Source organism: Tenrec ecaudatus, chromosome 2, assembly GCF_050624435.1.
Source record: "Tenrec ecaudatus isolate mTenEca1 chromosome 2, mTenEca1.hap1, whole genome shotgun sequence".
NCBI classification, from domain to species: Eukaryota; Metazoa; Chordata; class Mammalia; order Afrosoricida; family Tenrecidae; genus Tenrec; species Tenrec ecaudatus.
Window position 1 is genome coordinate 185,962,504 of NC_134531.1, and position 19,803 is coordinate 185,982,306.

The 19,803-nt window shown below is 53.4% G+C and overlaps 2 protein-coding genes across 2 annotated transcripts in view; one reads left to right on the forward strand and one right to left on the reverse strand.

The window, feature by feature from the left end:
- The window catches only part of STK10 (serine/threonine kinase 10), a 140,488-nt gene that overhangs the window by 34,211 nt on the left and 86,474 nt on the right, over positions 1–19,803 (reverse strand). Inside the window, exons 8-10 of the mRNA XM_075541947.1 lie at positions 7,856–7,990; positions 3,744–4,286; positions 1,478–1,608 (exon numbers count right to left, since the gene is read on the reverse strand). Of these exons, the coding sequence (XP_075398062.1) occupies positions 1,478–1,608; positions 3,744–4,286; positions 7,856–7,990 (809 nt within the window). The remainder of the gene's footprint in view (positions 1–1,477; positions 1,609–3,743; positions 4,287–7,855; positions 7,991–19,803) is intronic.
- On the forward strand, positions 8,992–9,189 carry LOC142438925 (translation machinery-associated protein 7-like). Its single transcript, XM_075540963.1, has one exon. It carries the CDS (start codon positions 8,992–8,994, stop codon positions 9,187–9,189), a length of 198 nt encoding a protein of 65 aa, XP_075397078.1.

Consider the following 19,803-nt stretch of genomic DNA (forward strand, 5'->3'; position numbering starts at 1 on the left):
AGGGCGCCGCTTCCAGGGGTTTGGACTTTGGAAAGGGAACTGCCCAGAGGGGAGAGGGTGGAAGGAAGTGCGTCCCTGAGGTCGCAGCGCCATGAGTCCTGGGCCCCTCCCAGGAAGGTGGCTGTTCCTTCACGAGGTAGGGCCAGGCACTGGGCAGGAGCAACCCCTGCTCCTCTTTAGCCTCACGGGTGAGGACAGAAGGTGCGTGTATACCACACACAGGTAGAGCCTTCCCTGGAGAACAATGAGCCCCATGTGCCCGGCACTGCTCAGAGGGCAGAGAAGGAGGGACAGATGGAAACCCCAGAGGGAGGGGGGAGGGGCGTGTAACCAGTGTCAGGAGAAGCAGAAAATGTGTAAGCGCGAAGTGAAAGGTGACTTTCACCCAGGCCACAGGAAAATGTGCCTGCGCCTGTGCTTCCCGCCCCCACGGCGTCCTCCATGGCGCCTCCCCTGCTTTTCCTGTCAATCATCTTGTGGATGGTTTGTTTCCTGGCTTTGGCTGGGAGCCCCTCCAGGTCCAATGCTCACTGGCTCCCTGAGCCCTTTGTCTACAGTCTGCCTTCTTTCCAAGAGTGCTTTTAAAAAATGTGTGTTTGATGATCTGGAACTTTCACCAAACCAACCAATCACAAATTTTTCCTACAGAGACCTGGCCCCCGCAAAGCTGCCCCCAGGAAGCACCAGTCCAGTGCAAATCCTCATACCGAGCCGCCTGGAGTCACGGGTTGAATGGCGGCCCTCATAGCGTTGCCTACATCCTAAGCTCCAGAAGCTTCTCTGAAAAGGGGTCTCTGCAGATGGGATCTAGGAACTTGGGATGAGATAGATGGGCCCTACGCCTGGTCAGTGACCCCATGACAGAGACACGCAGGAGAAAACGGACATAGGAGGAGGAGGCCATGTGAGACTGAGTGAGGTGGCCATAAGCCAAGAAATGCCAGGAGCTACCAGACTTGGAGAGAGCGTGGAAGGATTCTCCCCCGAGACTCTAGAAGGGGCGAGCCCTGTTCATAGGCTTCTGCCCCCCGAAGTAGACGAGGATTGCTTCTTGCCGTGGTCTATCGCAGCAGCCACTGGCCATGAAGCAAACCCCACACTCATCTCAGATCTACTCCCTTCCCAGCTAAGAACTGAACTCAGACGAGCGGCTTCTCATTTACAAAGGGGGTGGGGGCGTGGGGGAGAGGGTGGAGACTAGACTTCCAATCAAAAGATTGTGTAGACTTGGGAAGCAAGGCCTGATGGTCTACTTGAGAAACTCAGCCAGGAATGGATGGACTGACAGCTGGCTGGCTGTACTGACAGGTGGACGGGCACGTGGTGGGGAGTGGATGAATGGATGGGTAGGTGGGTGGTCAGGTGGATGCACACATACACGGGGATGTGCAGTCTTCAGTCAAAGCCACTGCATACGCACATGCCACGCACACCTCCAGCCACGCCCCCAGTGGCCGTAATGGGAGCCTGGACGCACCTGAGGAACCTCATCTCCTCGTCCTTCTTCTCATCCTCACTGATGATCTTGGAGGTGGTGATGCTCACCTCCACTCCGTCCACCACAAATTTGCGCGTCCGCTTGAGGGTCTTCTTGTGCAGCCTGGAGTCCTGGTGGGAAAAGTCGTTAGGCAAAGCTCAGCCTTTCAACGGAGAAGCTGCAGGCATATAGAGAGGGGCCTCCCATCCCCCAGGCTCGCCCTAGGCCAGCCCAGAGAGGACGTGGGAGTCCGCTGCCCCTCTCTCGTCTCAAGCTTCTCCACCCGAGGGCCTGAGTGTAGCCCTGTCCCACCTCAATCTTAGTCTTCAAACACTGCCCTGAGGCCTGCCCACCCTGCCACTGCCCCACACACTCTCCTGCAGGTAGCGATGGTAGAGAGAGCTGGGTGCCGACGCTGGCTCTCCTCTGTGACCTGGCCAGGTCACCTGTGCTGTCTGAGTCTCCATTTCCTCAAAGGTGGGTAACAACAGTCCCTGCCTCACCATCACTGGGATGGCACGGAGTCACATGGAGGAGCACCTGGCTCATGGCAAGTGTTGCCTCATAGCTGTCATTCCAGGACTCGAGACTCCCATCAGCAAGGCCCACACCCAACGTGGGCGACCCAGAGCTGGTTCCTAACCGAGCCAGCAGGCAGCCTGATCTGACCTGGACGCCTCTCTGACCTCTACCCTGACTGGCACGGCACAGAGCCAGTAACCTGCGGCACCCTCCGAAAATCTGCACTGACTCAGGGGCGGGCCTGTGCCTACAGGGTCTCACCATGGCAGCTCAGCTGGGGTACCTCCTCATGGGGTCTTTCAGAGAGGAGCCCACCAGCCAGGCTGGCCCCAGCAGTCGGTCTCTGTACCCTCAAAGCTGCTCTGATCTCACTCTTGCTCGGTGGAGACTAGCCCACTGCCAGCTGCTGAGGGTTGGGCCATCCCTACACTCTTCCATCTCCCATGTCACCTGGCCTCAGACACCCCTGACTCTCATCCCCCTGCAGGGCCCAGGCTTGGTTCAAGATGGGTCCAAGGGACAGGGAGGGATGGACACTGGCAAGAGAGAAGTGCAGGGGAGAAAGGGGGGGCCTGGTGACAGCCCTCAAATAACACTGTCCTGGTTACAAGTTCTCCCTGCGGGGACAGGCATCCCCTGCCTGTCAAGGTCAGCCCAGGTCACTGCAGGCCAGCCAGTGCAGGGAGGTATGTCCCCCCACCCTGCTGGGGGTGGGGCAGGCCTTTAAAAATAAAAAAAGCAAACTCACTGTCATAGTCCGTGCTGACTCATAGTGGCTTTATAGGACAGGGTAGAACTGCCCCTGTGGGTTTCTGAAAATAAAACTCTTTATAGGAGTAGAAAGCCCAGTCTTTCTCTCTGAGAGCAGCTGATGGTTTCAAACTGCTGGCCTTATGGTTAGCAGCCCATGTGTACCCATTACACCTCCAGGGCCTGCCTTTAACCCCAGTAAGAAAGCAAAAAACTAACCTGTTTCTATACTTCACTGCTGTCAAGTCTACTCTGGCTTTCAGCGACCTTATTGGACAGGGTAGACCGCCCCTGTGGGCTTCTGAGACCGTAACTGGTTGTGGCTGTAGAGAGCCTGGCCTTGCTCCTGAGGAGCTGCTGGTGGCTCCGAACGGCAAACCTTGCCCATCGCAGCCTAATGGGAACCTCCTACACCACCACGGGTCCTCATGCAAACACTCAAGAGTCCTTTTTCTTTTTGCCAATTCACGCTCCTGAACTCCACCAAGGCCTCTGCCCACACACGGACCAGCCGCCGGACATGACTAAGCCCTTACCAAACCCCAATACTTGGGAGACTCAGCTATGAGTCAAACTCCTGTGGTTAGCTGCTCTCCAATTGCCCCCTAATTCATGCCAACTCTGGGCTGCTGGGCGCCACAGTGCTGTCACTGACTGATTTCTGGAAGTAGCTAACCAGGCCTTTCTTCTATGTCTTAGCTTAGAAGCTCCGCTGAGACCTGTTCAGCACCATGGCAACTGCAAAGACTGCCCATGAGGGGCACTGGCTGGGAATCAAACCCAGGGCTAGTACTTGAAAGGTGAGAGTTCTACCACTGAGCCACCACACCCCCCTGTGGATGGACCTACATTCAAGTTCCTTAAAGAAAAGGCAATCCTCATGAGCCACTGCACAGGGAGCAGTGGCGACGTGCTTTCGCGGACCACAGAGGGGGCCAGAGAGCACCCTGCAGCAGTCCCTGCTCCCCGTCTGCAGGGCCAGTGGCGGCCTTACCTTGATGGACAGAGAGCCTGACTCTCTGTTCAGGGACAGGTCGGCGGAGAGCGAGGTGCTGTACTCTGTGCTCTCGGAGGTGGAGAGGCTGGCACAGTCTGAGTCCCTCTTGGCTGGGTCAGGAGTTGCCAGGGTGGGAAGCTCCAGGCTGCCATTGGCCAGCTTCTCATCGCCCAGGGTCTCCAGGGCACTGCTGTTGGGCCGGCTCTGGCCTGGTTTGTGGGACCTGTCAGTGGCTGGACTGAGGTCACCCCAGCCAGGGACCGGTTTTTCCTTAGTGAGCTGAATCCTAGCATCCATCGAGACGGGCCGGGACTTCCGGAGGGGGGCAGGCACAGCCAGGCCATTCTTTCCAGGAGCCACATCGGGGGGACCGGTGGTTTGGAGGGCTTTGTCCTCAGAAGGCTCGCCACTGGGTCCATTCACTGGGTCCTGAGGCTCGCTGGGCACAGACGGGGTAGAAGGCGACTCTGCGCGAGGCTCGTCAGCACCGGTGCTCAGCTGACTCCCCTCTGAAGAGTCCTGGGTGTGGTTCACCAGAGACTAGAAAGAAATACAAAACCAAAAAGCCAACTGTTACAGTCCTGCCGCCACCACTACACGTGCAAGGACAGGCAGAGACACAGCAGGGCTGGGAAGCCAGACCCCAACCAGGTGGCTTAGGGCCAGGGTAGGAAAAGACACTAGTCTCTAGTAAGACACAGTCCTCACCACTCCCTATTGCCTAACCAACAACACAATCCCTGTTTTAAGGGACAGGAAGGTGCCAGTCAATGATTCCAGCTTCGTTTAATAGCTCTTACTCTTGCTGTAGGAAGAGTCCTGGGATGACAGGCATGGGCAATATGCTCAGCTGCTAACTGACAGGCGAGGGAGTCAAGTCTACCTAGAGGTACCTCAGAAGAAAAGGCCTTGTGATCTACTTCTGACAAATCAGCCACTGGAAACCCTGTGGACATACCTGGGGTCGCCATGAGTCAGAGTCTCCTTGGGGACTAGGTGACTGGCTGGTGGTGGCCCTTCCAGGAGCAACTGTGTCCAGAAGCTCCAGCCCTGCCTCAGGGACAGCAGCCAGTCAGTCTGCTCAAGTGTGGCAATGTGGGGGCTGGGCCCACTGCGGCCAGATCTTGCGATGTTTTAGAAGTTAGAATTCTGGATTTTTCTACTCATCGCTCTAGATGTTTAGATGGCTGCCAGTCAAGTCTTAAAGCTGCACAAAGGCCGATCAAAGACTAGTTGTCAGGGGTGGCAGTCAACCTTCCAGCCACTACGTAGTGATTCCGTGGGTCTGGCTCTTCTTGTCAGCGGGTGGGAAATAGAGAGCACTGGAAACGTTTGTTGTGACAGAGAACACCTGTTTCCAAGGGTCAGACACCAATGTCCAGCTTCATGAATGGAAATGAGAGCCCGCATAGACAACTCGCAGGGCATTCCCCAGAGGCCTGCTCCCTGTCCTCAACGGGACGGTATCGAGGTCCGGCCTTTGGGCATGGCGAGGCAGAAGCAGTTGCTGCTGACGACCCTACTGCTCAGTGCACTGACGGGATGGATGGATGGACGGACGGCCTGAGTCCGAGTGGACGCCTTGGCGAGTAAGTGCTGCAGGTGAGTGTTTACCCCGTGTCCACTTGGTAAATAACCGGAACCACGCTGTGCATAGCCTCTAGGGTCCAGTTCCTGGGTTTTTGAGCCTGGATAAGACAGCAACTGGAAGCAATTCCATCCACCTTCCCTCAGCACCCAGAGATGGTTCTGAAACTCAGGTCTGCACTGCCTCTCCCCGGCCAACCCCCAGCCCTGCCTGAAATCGTTCAACGACCCTCCAGCAAAGACTGGCCCCAGACTGTGGGGAAGCATGGTGCGGGGACCACGTTCCGCCTGCCCCTACCCCCAACTCTGTCTGCCGCCGCCTCGTGGACCCAGGCCCAGGAAGGAGCTAAGTCCACAGTTGTGGCCCCTGTGCTGATTCCACCTGCCCTTGGACTAGAGCTGCCCTTCTGAAGCACTGTGTTTGCAGAAGGCGGCAGTTTACAGTTGGAGCTCTAATCTGTTTCTGAGTCTCCACACAAACCCAGCTTCCACGGAGTTCTTTCCGACTGTTAAAGCCTGCAAAGGGAGTGGCCTGGCCCTCAGACAGAGTGTACTAGGACAGTGACTGTGATTTGTGGGAACTGTGTAGGAAATACGCCCTCGGTGATCTCCCCATCCATAATTGAGGGACGGAAGGAAAGTGGTCACTAAGCAGAGTGCACTGGAGAGAGGAGTATAGAAGACCACAGGGATAAAGCAACTTGAATGGTTTACACTTTGTCAGTTGATCCCCCCTCTGATGGAAGATGGACCTGATCTGGTTTTCAACATTTTCTGAATTTTTGCTTTGCCTTGCTTTTGTCTATTCATATTAAGGTTTATCTCAGAGGTGTATGTCATTGCAGGTCACCCCTCTTGAAGCTGTGTTATATGTTTTTCTCTTTTTCAGTATATGAAGCCCAGGATTGATGAACTCATGGGGAACAGCAAGCAGAATAGGGGTTTTGAGTGGGGGATGGTGTGTACATCGTTGAGGAGGGAGGTACAAAGGAATGGATATTGAGGAGTCCAGGAAGAAAAAGAATGTTTGGAAACTGATTGTGGTAGCAATTGTACAATACTGCTTGATGTTATTTAGCTATGGAATGATATATGTATTACCTCCCAATTAATAACAATTTTTTAAAAGAATCGCAGAAAACTAAAGACATGTAATAACCTGTTTTAAAAAAAAAAGAGCGAGTGACTGTGGCTGCTCCCCGGGTCAGTCCACCCCTTAGGGTGAGCCCTGGATGGAGTTGGGGTACTAAGTCATATCCTCCTTGCTGCCTGGGTCAGAGGCCCCTGAACCAGTATCGTAAGCTCTTCTGTGCAGTACAACGTTCCAGTCATGGTTATAATGTTCCAGTCATGGTTCATGACCTGTCCAGTCATGGTTCCCTTCCAGCGCTGCAGTCCCTCCTGCAGCTGCGACCCGCTGCCGAGCACACCTCTGTGGCAGTTGCCCTTGCACCCGTGTTCGATTTAAGGAGCCCGTTTTCTGTAAATCCCTGGACATCATTATGGGTTCATGGCGACGGGCACCTTTATCCGGATAAACTGTCTCTGTTCCTGTTTAAGACTTCGTATCTGTATCGCTGTAAGCGACATTTGAACCTAGGGGCTCTTTTGTCTCCTACAACACTCTCAGGGCTTCTGCACTCAGGTGAGGCTCTGCACCAGCTTCTAAGTGCACCCCTGGCTGATTTAAGCTCCACGAAGTCGGTGTACGGGCTTGCAGGGGACAGGGGCAGCTCCTGCTTCACAAGGTAACAGCCCATCCCGGCCTCTCAGAACAGGCAGCCTCATCATTTGAAAAGCAGCTGCTCAGGCCAGAATCAGGCCCACTGATGTGTTAGGCTTGGCATATTTTACGTGTGTCTTTTTAATTTAAATGAGCTCACTGCTGCCTAACAAGTGCTACAGCAGCAGATGGGCTACAGATAGACGAAGGCAGAGTCCTCTCGGCTCTCAGGGCAGCCAGGCAGAGTTGGGGTGGCTAGAGCCCTTGGGCCAGCTGCCTCTGCTGCTGTGGGGCCTCCGATGTCTATCCTGAAGTGGGGTGGGTGAGAGCAGGCTCACTCTGTATCATGGAAACTAAGGTCAAAGAGGTGTGGAAGCGTGGAATAGCTGCCAGCATTTAAAAATGGGAACATTCCATGTGAAGAAAAACTACATTCCTGCTCTCTCCTGGAAACTTCTAGATCAGTGGTACTCAACCTTCCTAATGCCGCGACCCTTTAATACAGTTCCTTACATTGTGGTGACACCCCCAACCATAAAATTATTTCTGTTGCTACTTCATGACTATAATTTTGCCACTGTCATGAATCGGATGACCTCTTTGAAAAGGTCGTTTGACCCCCTCCCCAAAGGGGTCAAGACCCACAGGTTGAGAACCACTGTTCTAGATTCTGACCCCTAGCTCCCATGATGTCTTCCTGGCCTGTGAGCCTGTCTTATGTAACCGGCGATGTGGGCGTCTGGACTCCGAGCTCGACGGGAACAGAAACCTCCCTTCCTGCCCGAGCCCCAGGCCTTACAGAGGGAGCATCCGCTGGCTCCTCCTCTTCTGCCTCCTCACGGCCGTCTTCGATCTCCTCCATCACCTCGGCCTTGGCCTCCGCCACCAGCTCCCGCAGAGCCTTGTTGTTGGTGATGCTACTGACGAAGGGATGCTGGGGGCACAAAACACACCTGAGTCAGAACCACTGTGGAGTTGGGTGGGGTGGAGAGGATCACTCAAAACTGGAGAGCCAAAGCTCTGGGCTGAGGTCAGAGACAGATGGTCCCAGGGAAATGGAGGCCTGTGAACCTCAGCTCTGCCACGTACCCGCTGTTTGACACTGAGCACTCCACAGAACCTTTCTGGGCTACAGGCTCCTCCAGTCTGCAGGGGAGACAGTCCTGCAGGCTCCAGGGGGAGGCCTTGAGGATTAGAGACCATGCAGATGGAAGCACTCAGCCCGAAGCAGAAGCTCAAGGAATGCCTGAGGTTTTGCTTGGGCATTTGCTCATTTTCCTTTTTAGAAGGCTTCAGTGCATGGTTCTCCAAATACACTATCTATGTATTTTATTAAGAAGGCTATGCATTCCAGTGACTAATTTTGAGGTCAGTACTTTGAACCCACCAGCTGCTCCTTGGGAGAAAGAAGAGGCTTTCTGCTCCAGTAAAGGTTTACAGCCTCAGTAGGCCAAAGAGGCAGTTCTACTCTGACCTACAGGGTCACAAAGTGTCGGAATCGACTCATGGCAGTGGGATATGTTTTACTAATAGCTCAGCTCCTAACGGGACGGGGAGCAGCGTAAATCCGCCTGAAGGGACCTCAGAAGAAAACTCTGGTGATCACTTCTTAAAAACCATTGACACGCGTGGGGTCGGCCTGATCTGGAATTGAGTCCACAGCACATGGTTACAACGGGCTATATATTTTATTGAGGTATCATTTCAAGATCCGTGAAGTCAATGACCACCTGTCCCATTCTATTTTAGATGGACGTATTCACACTGTGGTGGGCGTGGAGGTTTATAGAATGCATCAGTAAGCCAGTCTGCAATTCAGGCACATTTAGTTTGATAACATTAGTTGCAAGTCCTTCAAGGCAGAGTTCTCTAGACTTTAAAAAATATTAATAATCGGCTTTCGGTGGCAGGTCTGGGGAAGGGGCGGCAGGCGCCATGTTGGGCCGCGAAGGTGGCAAGAAGCAGCCCCTGAAACAACCTAAGAAGCAGAACAAGGCGATGGACGAGGAAGATAAGGCTTTCAAGCAAAAACAGAAGGAAGAACAAAAGAAACTGGAGGAGCTAAAGACGAAGGCTGCGGGGAAGGGGCCCCTGGCCACAGGTGGAATTAAGAAATCTGGCTGTTCTTGGTAGCTGAGGCAATGATGGCCCTTGATTCTGTTCCTGTGTAGACATCTGGATTCCCTGCTAGAACTTTTGTTGCCACTTATAGTTAGAATGAAGTGTTGTCTTGGAGCCTGCTGTACATTTAAGAATAAACTTTTGTATAAAAGAAGAAAAAAATATTAATAATCAGCAGAATAAGAGGGAATTCCTGTCGTTTATCTTTTTAAACTGTCAATGGTCCCCGGGTGACTATGTTCTGGGCACTGAACAAAATTCTCCGTGATTTCATTTCTTTTCTTACCAGGCTTGATTTCTTAGAGCAGATTGAGAGTCAGAGACAAGGTGTGCAGAAAGCACTATGGCGGTTTCTCCCCCCCCCCCCCCCAAGTTTCCGGTTAGCGGCTGAGGGCTGTCTACCAGTGCCCCCCCAGAGATGATTTCAAAGGTCTCCCACTCCCCATGGCCAGCAAGTCAATGCCTGCCACTCACAGTGATCACATAGAGGGTTCCCAAGATGGCAAGTCCTTTTTCGGGTGCAGGCAGCCTCATCTTTCTCCCGCAGAGCGGTTGGTGGGTTTGAATCGCCAACCTTGTGGTTTGCAGCCCAATGTTGATTCAGCACTGCCACCAGGGCTTCTTCTAAGGCCTATAAACTGACCACTGTCATTGAACCAATGCTGACTCATAATGACCCACACGAAATGCATCCGCTTAAGGGAGTAGAAAGCCCAGCTCTTTCTTCCGCAGAGCTGCTGGTGGTTTCGAACTGCTGATCATGCAGATTGCAGCCAAACGCATAACCACTACAGCACCAGGGCTCCTGTTCTCAAGGTCTCAGCAGATGTTAAATAAGGAAATCCTGTTCTGAGGCATCTTATCCCAAGTGCCAGGGTGTGGACAGGATCTGGGATTCCTTAGTAGAGCACTCACCCAGGGATCTCCGGGAGGAATGCTGGGGGTGGCGCTGATGTCACTAAGCTGGAATAGGCTCATTGGAAGTTTACAGGAAGACTATGGTGAAATTCACATACTCTGGCGGGTAGGAAACTTATCAGCTGAGAAACAGTGTCTGGGGAAGTATTGAAACTCCTAAGGAGGATATGTTTCCTAGCACCTTGTAAAGTAATTCACAACTGATTATGCTCACCACAAAGCATTCTTATCTGCTTGTGCACTTAGCTCAGCTCTTTCAGGGCAGGGCACCAGGCAACACCCTAGTCAGTGTGTTCAACAACTACAAGGCACGGCTTCTAAAGAGCCTTGCCATTCAGACGTCTCAAACCTGCCCAGCTTTTTCTCGGTCAGCCCAAGCTAGCAAACTCATTGCTATCCAGTCGATGTTGACTCAGAGGCACCCTAGACAGGGTGGAACATCCCTGAGGGTTCCTGAGAGTGTTAACTGTTTACAGGAGTAGTAGCCCCATCTTTCTCCTGTGCAGCAGCTGATGGGTTTGAACTGCTGACCTTATAGACCGCAGTGCAGCTCGGAACCACGATGCTGCCAGGGCTCCAGACTAGCAAAGGCTTTAACATTTAAGGGGTTCTTCCTAGAGCCACATACTGAGGTCAGCAACTTGCTGGGTGCTGGAATAAGACGAGACAGAAGTGGTCCCTGCCCTTGAGGGCTCAGTGGGAGAGACAGTGCTGTAAACATGTGAGCCAGTGAAGGCCAAGGTCAGGTCCGATCCAGCTAAGAGAATAGTGCCTTAAACTTGGAAGATGCGGAGTTTAAATCAAGACTCCTGGTCTACTGGAAGCTTCTAGACCTGATCTCCATCCCCACTGTGTCTCCCTGGCCCACGAGTCTGGAGGGGACCAGAAATCACCATTCCTGAGCTGTCCTGGAGCCCCGCCTACCTGAGCCTGGGGGAACAGAAGGGTGGCCAGCATGGGGAAGGCTACTGAGGTCAGAGATGACTGAAGCCTTCTGGGAGGCAGCATCTGAGCTGAGAGTGGAGAGAGGTGCACACCGGTTGAGGTAGTTTATTGTGCCAACCTGGCCAATAACCACATGTAGGGTTAATTGAAGGGCAGAGGGATACATGGCTCAGTGACCCTCACATTTCTAGTTCTTGGGTCTCTTGCTTTCTGATGGTCGGACCAGGGTGCAGCTGTCTTAGCCAGTTCCCTGCTTTAGCTGGCAAGGCTCACTTCCTGCAAGACATCCCTGAGGAGAAGCCACATGGACCTACCCTGATGCAGCCCTAGGTGCTGGAGCAGCCGTGTGGACACCCCTGCCAGTGCTGAGATGCTACATATTCACTGACTCAGCTTTCCTCCTGCAGTCGGCATCATTGCATCAGTTTTGTGAGATGGAGGACTTTGTGGATAGGTGTTGGACATATGGGTTAATGTTGGACTTGTGGGTTTGGGCAGCACTGGGTTGGGATGTTTTCTTGATGTGCATTTAACCTTTATATAAAACTCTCTTACACATGAGTTTCTGTGGATTTGTTTCTCTAAAGTACCCAGACTAATACATTGATCTGAGCTGAGAGCGGAGAGGGGTGCATGCAGGGACAAAGCCCTGAGCTGCCGGGCAGTGGAACAGGGAGCAGAGGAGCTGTGAGAGGAGAGGGCGGAGCAGGATCTCGGAGAGGGGCTGGGACTGAGTTCCAGGTAAACCGGAGGTCACATCCAAGCGCGACAGTGGAGGCGTGACACTAACAGTGCTCTGTACAGACGTCACGCCAAAAGGTCTGGAAGCCCACTGCTGCGGAGCTGGTCCCAACCCACAGCCACCCATGGGGCAGGGGAGCATGGACCTGCCTCAGCGTCTCCGAGCAGTGAATCTTTATCGAGCACACGCTGATGGCCTTGGCTTTCCTCCAGTGTGGCTCATGTGTCAAACTGCAGACAGAACGTGTGGTTTGTAGCTGAGTGCTTAATCACTGTGCCACCAGGGCTTTCCCAAATGTCTCGACTGGTCTTGCTAGAAGTTCACTCATCACGAGAGCAGAGCATTATCGCAGTCTAAGAGTGCGGACGCTGAACTCTAGGGCAGTGGCTCTCTCCCTTCCTGATGCCGCGGCCCTTTCATACGGTTCCTTATGTGGTGCTGACCCCTAACCATAACATTATTTTTGTTACTACTTCATAACTGTCATTTTGCTACTCTTATGAATCCAGCAACTCCTGTGAAAGGGTTGTTTGACCCCCAAGGGGGTTGCAACCCACAGGTTGAGAACTGCTGCTCTAGAGTGTGTCTCCAAACCCTAAAACTCACTGTCATCTAGGAGATTGCAACTCATAGCGACCCTATATGGCAGAGGCAGGCTGCCTGTGGGTTCCTCAGGCTGGCATTCTTCATGGGAGCAGAAAGCCTCATCTTTCACCCTCGGAGCAGCTGGTGGAAGTGAACTGCTGATCTTGTGGTTAGCAGCCCGATGCCTAACCCACTACGCCCCAGGGGCTCCTTGGGATAAAATCCAGGTTCCCCCACCAACTTAGGCACATTACGTCATGTCTCTGAGCCTGTTTGGTCCTTCGTTCACTCGATTAAGAGCGTGGTTGTATGAAGTGGCATGGTAGCTAACCCCATCCTCCCCAGCCCACCCTCACTGCCAGCATCAGCACTACCACCACTGTTGTCACGAGCACCCCCTCCTACAACCTTCACCCACAGCACCACCACCACCACCCCCGTCACCAGCAGTAGCAGGCTCATAATCCGAAAAGCCTTTCGGGGGCCCCTTCTGCGCTCATAGCCATCCCCTCCCGCACGCCCACTGAACACGGCTTGGTGGAGCAGGTGAGCTTCATGTTGCCCGTGAGCCACGAGATGCTTCCCTGCAGTGGCCGAGGCAGACCGGCCAGAGGCCCAGGCTTCTGGAAATACCAGCTTTTCATCAGGGTGCGAGGATCACCCGTTGACCACACCAGTGGCTCTCCAGCAGGGCCAGGAGCCTTGCTTTCTTGAGGTTGGATCTGCTCCACCGCCTCCGTGAGCTCGCAGGTCCTTGAGCAGCAGAGGGGCAGCTGGGGTCAGGGTGGGTTCTAAGAAGGCCTCTGCAAGAGGGCCAGATGAGCTCCGCAAGTCCAGGGAGAGCAGAGCAGGCCATAGCGGCAGCCCCTCCATGGCGGCTCAGGCTCAGAGCACTGTGCTACAAATTGCCTGGGACACAACCCGCAGGCTGTCTCCCCAGCTCCGTCAGCTCTGCTGCCTCCAGGGTGCGCTTAGAAAAGGTCTGCAAACCGCCAAGTCCCATTAGAGAGACAAAGCCCTGGCTATGCTGCAAGGGAGAGCCCTGAACCGTCGTCCCAGGGTGGCCAAGCTGGACGTGCGCCTGCATGGTCCCAGGAAAGGGCTCTTGGGCGTCCGAGCAGAAGGCCTGCACCATAGTGGGCCAGCTGCCTGTTCCTTCAGGAAGAGGAGCAGCTCTTTGGGGCATCTCTGCTGGAAGCCCTGAGATGCCAAGGCAGGGAGCTCTCCAGCTGGCACCGGCCCTCCTAAACAGACATCCTTTCCAAGAACTCCGGCCTACTTCCCCTCAGCTAACCTCGGTGCGCCGTGAAACTCAGCCACGGGCTTCTACGCATCAGCAACTCTCAGTGCCCCCGCCACCCCAGCCCCTCCTCCTCTTTCTCTTTCATGCATTTCAAGAGGCAGCTCATCAGTGGTGGTAGGTCACATGGGCCCTTGGAGGCCAGCAGGACTCAGGACTTCAACCTCTGTGAAAAGGCAGCTATTGGAGGGTTCAGACGGGAGGGGCACGAGCTGATTTGAAGTCTTAAAAGAAGTGCTGGTGACAGGCTGGTGAGGTCGGGAGTTATTCACTGGGCTGCCAACTGTAAGGTCAACAGTCTGAAGCCACCAGTTGCTGCAAAGAGTGACAGTCCCAGAGACTCACAGGGCAGTTCGACCCTGCCCTGGAGGGCGGCTATGAGTCGGCATGGCCTCGAAGGCAGGGGGATTGGTGTGTGTGGGTGCTGAGAGCAGACTGATTGAGGGCAGGAGACCAGTCATCTGAGTCAGAGATGCTGGCTGCCCAGACGGCGGTGGCATTGCAGGGGTGACAGGGGTCAGATTCTGGGCAGCAGGGAGGGAGAAGGCTGGCAGACTGGAGAGGTGTCAAGGGTGCTTGCCACGTGGGAGATAGGGGGCTGATCCAGCACATGGTGTTCAGGGCAGATCTGGACACTCGCTGCGGTTCGATTAGGTTTGCAGAGTCTACTGGACATCGATGTGAAGACATGTCAGCGTCTGGAGCCAGGAGCTGGTGCAGGACAAGCAGGCCAGGCTGGCTGAGATGGCTGAGGTTGAGGCCAGGTACACCACCCTGCTCTGTTCATTCACCAGAGAGAGAAGAGTGAGTGAAGGAGCAAGCAGGGAGAAGGCAGGCGGATCTGAGTGGGCTCCCAGGGAGGGTGGTCAGTTGTGGCTGACATAGGCTGGGTAAGACAAGCCCCGGGGTCTGATCCCCACATTCAGCATCATCACCAGGGGACATGAACCCTTGAGACGAAGTGGACTGGCTGTACGGACAAATTCAACGCGTATTCAGACCACATCAGTTGCTGTGGTGTCGACTCTGACTCACGGAGATGCATGCGAACCCCAGAACTGGGCTCCACAGCTCATTTGAAGAAAGATCGCCAGGCCTTTCTTCTGGGGCACCGCTGGGTGGACCCAAACCACAATCAGCATTATTTTGGTTAGTATCCAAGTGTGCCGCTAACAGCACCTCCTGAGTAGATCCAGTAAGTGTATGTTCGGGTCCGTTCTAGCTCACAGAGACCCCTCCACGTACAACGAAATGAACCACTGCCAGGTCCTGGGCCAGCCTCACAACCGTCCCTGTGCTTGAGCCCGCTGCGGCAGCCACCACGTCAGTCTGTCTCATCAGGGCCTGTGCCCTCTGGCTCGCCCCTCCCTTTATCAAGCACGGCGTCCTTCTCCAGCAAGTCATGGGTGTCGACTGCAAACGCAAGTCACATGAACTCCCTGACCACATCACTCTCGCCGTGTGTTTACCATGGCCCCGCTGCTTACCGATGCAGCTGTGAGGATTTTTGTCTTATGCTGAAGTGTAATTCATAATGAAGGCCATCTTCTTCGACCTTCCTCACACGTGCATCAAATCCTCTTCACGTTCAGCAAGCAGGGTGATGTACTGCAAGTCATTAACGAGCCTGCCTTCACGCCTCATGCCACGCGATTCTTCACATAACCACGCTTCTTGGATTATTTGCTCAGCACACAGATTGAGTAAGGACACCTCCCTGCACACACCTTTCCTGGTTATAAACCACACAGTCATGGGTGTGCTCAAGTGACTGCCCCGCGGTCTATGTCTGTGCAGGTCCCCACGAGCATGATGAAGTGTCTGCAAGCCCCGATCTTCACAGATCTGCACAGCTGAGTGTCTTTGCACCATCAACAAGGGACATCCTTCTGGTATATTCTCTGCTCCCAGTGGAGGTCCATCTGTTATCAGCACTGATGGTCTTGCTTCACTTCTTGTGAATCTGGCTTGGATTCCTGGCAGCTCTCTGTCGGCCTGCTGATGCCACTGTTTTTAATCACCTTCAGCGATTTTTACATGTGTGCAATATTAATGATATCTTTCAATAACTTCTACATTCCATTGGATCATCTTTATCTGGAATGGGCACAAACATGGATCTCTTCCACTCTGCTGGCTGTCTTCCAAATATCTTGTTATCCGTTTGTTAAAATACTTCAAATGGCATCCTGGCAATTATTGGACCCATTTTGGGGTATGTTTTTTTCTTTCTTTTTTTTTTTTCTTCCAATGCTTCCGTGCAGCTTGGACTTCTTCCTTCAAAAGCATCGGTTTTTGATCAGGCACTGCCTTCTGAAATGGTTGAGGATATTTTTGGGACCGTGACTCGGTGTATTCCATTTTATTTTGATGCTTCGTGTGTTCAATATTTTGCCCACACCAAACCAAACTCAGAGCTATTGCGTAAATCCCGATTCAAGGCGACCGGATGGCAGCCCAATTCACACCCGGCAATGCCACCACGGCTCTTTATTTGCCTATAGAATCTTTCAATATTCCAACTCAAGACTTGAACTTTTTTCTTCGGTTCTTTCCACTTGAGAAATTCCGAGTGTGTTCTTGCCTTTCGGCGTTCTGACTTCGGGTCTCTGCACCTTCACTTACCTCTTCAAGCTGCTCACTAAGATGCTGTTCAGCTCTGTGACGTCCTCGCTTCCCCCGTTCCCTTTCGCTGGTGCACATTCAAGAGCAAGGTGTCCAGTCTCCTGACATTCATTTTTGGCTTTTCCTTTCTTCCCGCTCTTTTTAATGATGCTTGCTTTCGTCGTTGCACATCATGGTGTACAATGTGCCAAATCTCTTCTTGAGAGTCTCTGAATTCGGGTGGGATAAACCCAAGGTCACAGTTTGGCTCTTGTGTACTTATTTTTCTTCAGCTTCAATTTCAACTTGCACGTCAGCCACTCTGGCCTTGTTCTGATGGATGATACTGATCTTCCCCAACCTCTCTTTCCATAGGTGGGATTGATTTGATCGATGTATTCCATTTGGCCAGGTAGGTGTGTATTGGAAATTTTCATTATGTTGAAAATACAAAAAGGGTATTTGCAGTGGAGAAGTCATTGGTCTTGTAAAATTCTCTCATGCCCTCTCTGGCACCATTTCAACCGCCACGGCCATGCTTTCCAACAGCAGATACTCCCTCGTTGCTCTCAGCTGTCTCATTCTAATCAGCAGGGGTCTCGGTGGCATGCTTGGTCAAGTTCAGACTGCAGAAGCTCGCAGAGATCCTCAGTGTCCTCCTCACTGGCATTAGAGGATGCGTATAAACCTGAGTAGGCAGGTCTTCCTTTGGGTATAGAGGGATCACTCTACCATGGATAGCTCTGTACTCAGAACTGATCTCGGAACGTTCCTTCTCCCATGGATGCTGGGAAACGGTCGACCATGGGACTGACTGACTCAATAGGACCAATCCCGGTCCGTTCTGGCTCATCAAGACCCAGGGTATCGGATCTTGATGTGTTCCTTTCATCTCTGAGGACTACCGGTGTTCCCGGACTCACAGTCTGCGCTGCACATTCGGATGATCGGTGGATATCTGCAGCTGTCCTCATTTTGAGCCAGGCCCTGCCAGCAAAGGAAGGTCCTGAGAGCTTTTCTCCCCCCGTGATGCCAAGGTCGACTCTAGTGTGCGGGATCAGCTCTTCCCCGGTCGTATTTTGAGTGCCTTCCAAGGTAGGAGCGCATCTTCTGGCACTATCTCAGACAAGGTTCCACCGCTAGTCACCAGGTTGTCAGTGACTGACTGTTCAGACGCCTCTTGCTTCGTCCTAGTCTGGAAGCGTCACTGAGACCTGTCCCCCATGAGCAACGCGTGGTTCAGCTTCCCGCTTCACAGTCACACACCAGCCACCACCGCGTGGCAAGCTGAGCAGTGAGGCTCACAAGGCACAAATACGAGACGGCTGGCACGCTACAAAAGTGAGGCGCCGTCCAGGAGTCGATAGTGGAGATGGCTGCACCCTGGGGAATGCAGCTAGTGTCACTCAGACACTAGAGCGAACTTCAAACAGTGTGTGGAAAAGCAGAGTTAAAAAGGATCACGGATTTCTCCCACGAACCTTCTGAGTAGTTTACAACAATTTATAAAAATAAATTAACAGAAAAAATAGAGCGACTCGGAGAATCTCATTCACACCCACCATTCTGTGGAGTAAAAACCCAAAACAACCAAACCCGTTAGTGAGCTGACTGGCCTCACAGTGACCCCACCAGATGGGGGAACTGCCGGAGGGGTACAAGGCAACCGCAATACCCTGCGTAGTGTACCAAACGCAGACCCAGGGCACACAGGAAGTACGAGCGGGGGAGCACCCCGGGAGAGCTGCTTGATCTGCGGAAGAGGCTCCTGGCTTTGCGCTCTACACGGCGATGCTCTGGCAGGATGGGTTCCGGCTATCTGATGGGATCCAGGCGCAGGCTAAGCCTCCGGGCTGCTGTGTGGGCAAGAGGACAGCTGGTCTCTTCCCGAGGGAATGTTCTGGAGGCCAGATGTGTCGGGGCAGGAGGTGCCTGCTCACAGGAAACACTTGGCTCCGAGTGGCTGGGAGATCTTGCATCTGACTGTCAGTGGCTCCCTAATCCACTGCTCCACTGGTCCCAGTCCCCCAGCCTGATGCTGTACCCCCACTCTGTCCAGAAAATGAAGTGGCGAACACTTGCTGTCAGACACCCGCAGAGATTTAAAGGGGCCAGGACGACGCCCTAGCAGGCAGACCCCACGTCATCCCGGCTGCGTCCCTTTTCATGCCTCGTTGCAATACTCCCTACATCCGTTCAGCCCAGGCACCCCAGTCTCTGCTCATAACTGTTTCATCACCGTGCGTGTTGACAGCAAACGCTTCTGACACAGAGGTAGGTTGGGGAGAAGACTAAGGCGAGGAAAGGGTGCACTGACTGCCCACAGGGTTTTAAAAGCAGTTTGACTCTCACCTGTTTTTCACTGATGAGGAGGAGCATGGTGAGGGTTAGGAGTGATGCCAATTAGACAATCCTGGGTAAGGGTAGGGGTGGGGCTCAGCCTATCAATTGGGTCACAGCCTGATGACGCCTCCTTGGTGCCCTGAGCCTTTCTATGTAAGGACACTGAGCAGAATCGACTCCTCTTTGGGCCTCTGCCTTCTGCCAGAGATAGAGCCTGAGTCTGGTTTCCTGATCTCCTGGGTGTTACCTGTCGATCCCAGGAGCTGTCAGCAGACTCCCGATGGTGGATTCATTTGGCTGACTTCAGGCCTCTGCACCCGCCAGCCTGTGTCCCTGCTGTCTCTGCTTCACCATCCTGCTTCCTGTTCATCAGCTTCCACGAGGCAGGAGAAGCCTGCCTTGAACTGGTCCGGACTTACCTACTTCTACAATCGCACAAGCCAGTTCTTGATAGAAATCTTTCTATCTACAAACACATTCAAGCATCGGTGGTCCTGCCTCCCTTGAGACCCCAACCTAACGCGAGGGTGGACACACTCAGCAAGTGCTCCCCCGCGCTACACATGCCCTGCCTTGCTTGCTGCAAGTGAGACCGAGCAGTACTAACGGATGAAGACGGAAACGGCGGCCTTCAGGATGGATCACAGCACAACAGGGGGGAAACCAACATTCCTGACAACTGGACCAGTAAGCAGCTTCTTGATAAAATGGAGAAAAGAGAAAAATTGCCAAAGATTTCATTTGACTAAGATGACCAACCAAGCTCTGTGCAAGCAGCAGCCAAGAATCAAACGGCAGGTGGCCTCGGGTGCCTCTGCTGCACATGACCTCGGAGGACGAAGGTGCAGGCACCTGACCCAATCCCTGGTACTGCTGACCACTTCACATGCATGTGGAAGGTGGCCCATGACGACAGGAAGATGCAGTGGAAGGGATGCATTTAAGTTACAGTGTTGCAAGAAAACATCGAATTATCCTATGCCAAGAATGACCAAATGCACCTTCGAGGACATATAGCCAGAACGCTCCATAGGAGAAAAGATGAGGAGATTCCGTCTCATGTGCTTTGGGCATGTTATCAGGAGAGGAGGAACTGCCCGTGGGGTGGATGGACACAGAGGCTACGGCCATGGACTGAGACAGGGGAAGGGCTGTGAGGCTGGTGCAGGGCCAAACAGTATTTCCTCCA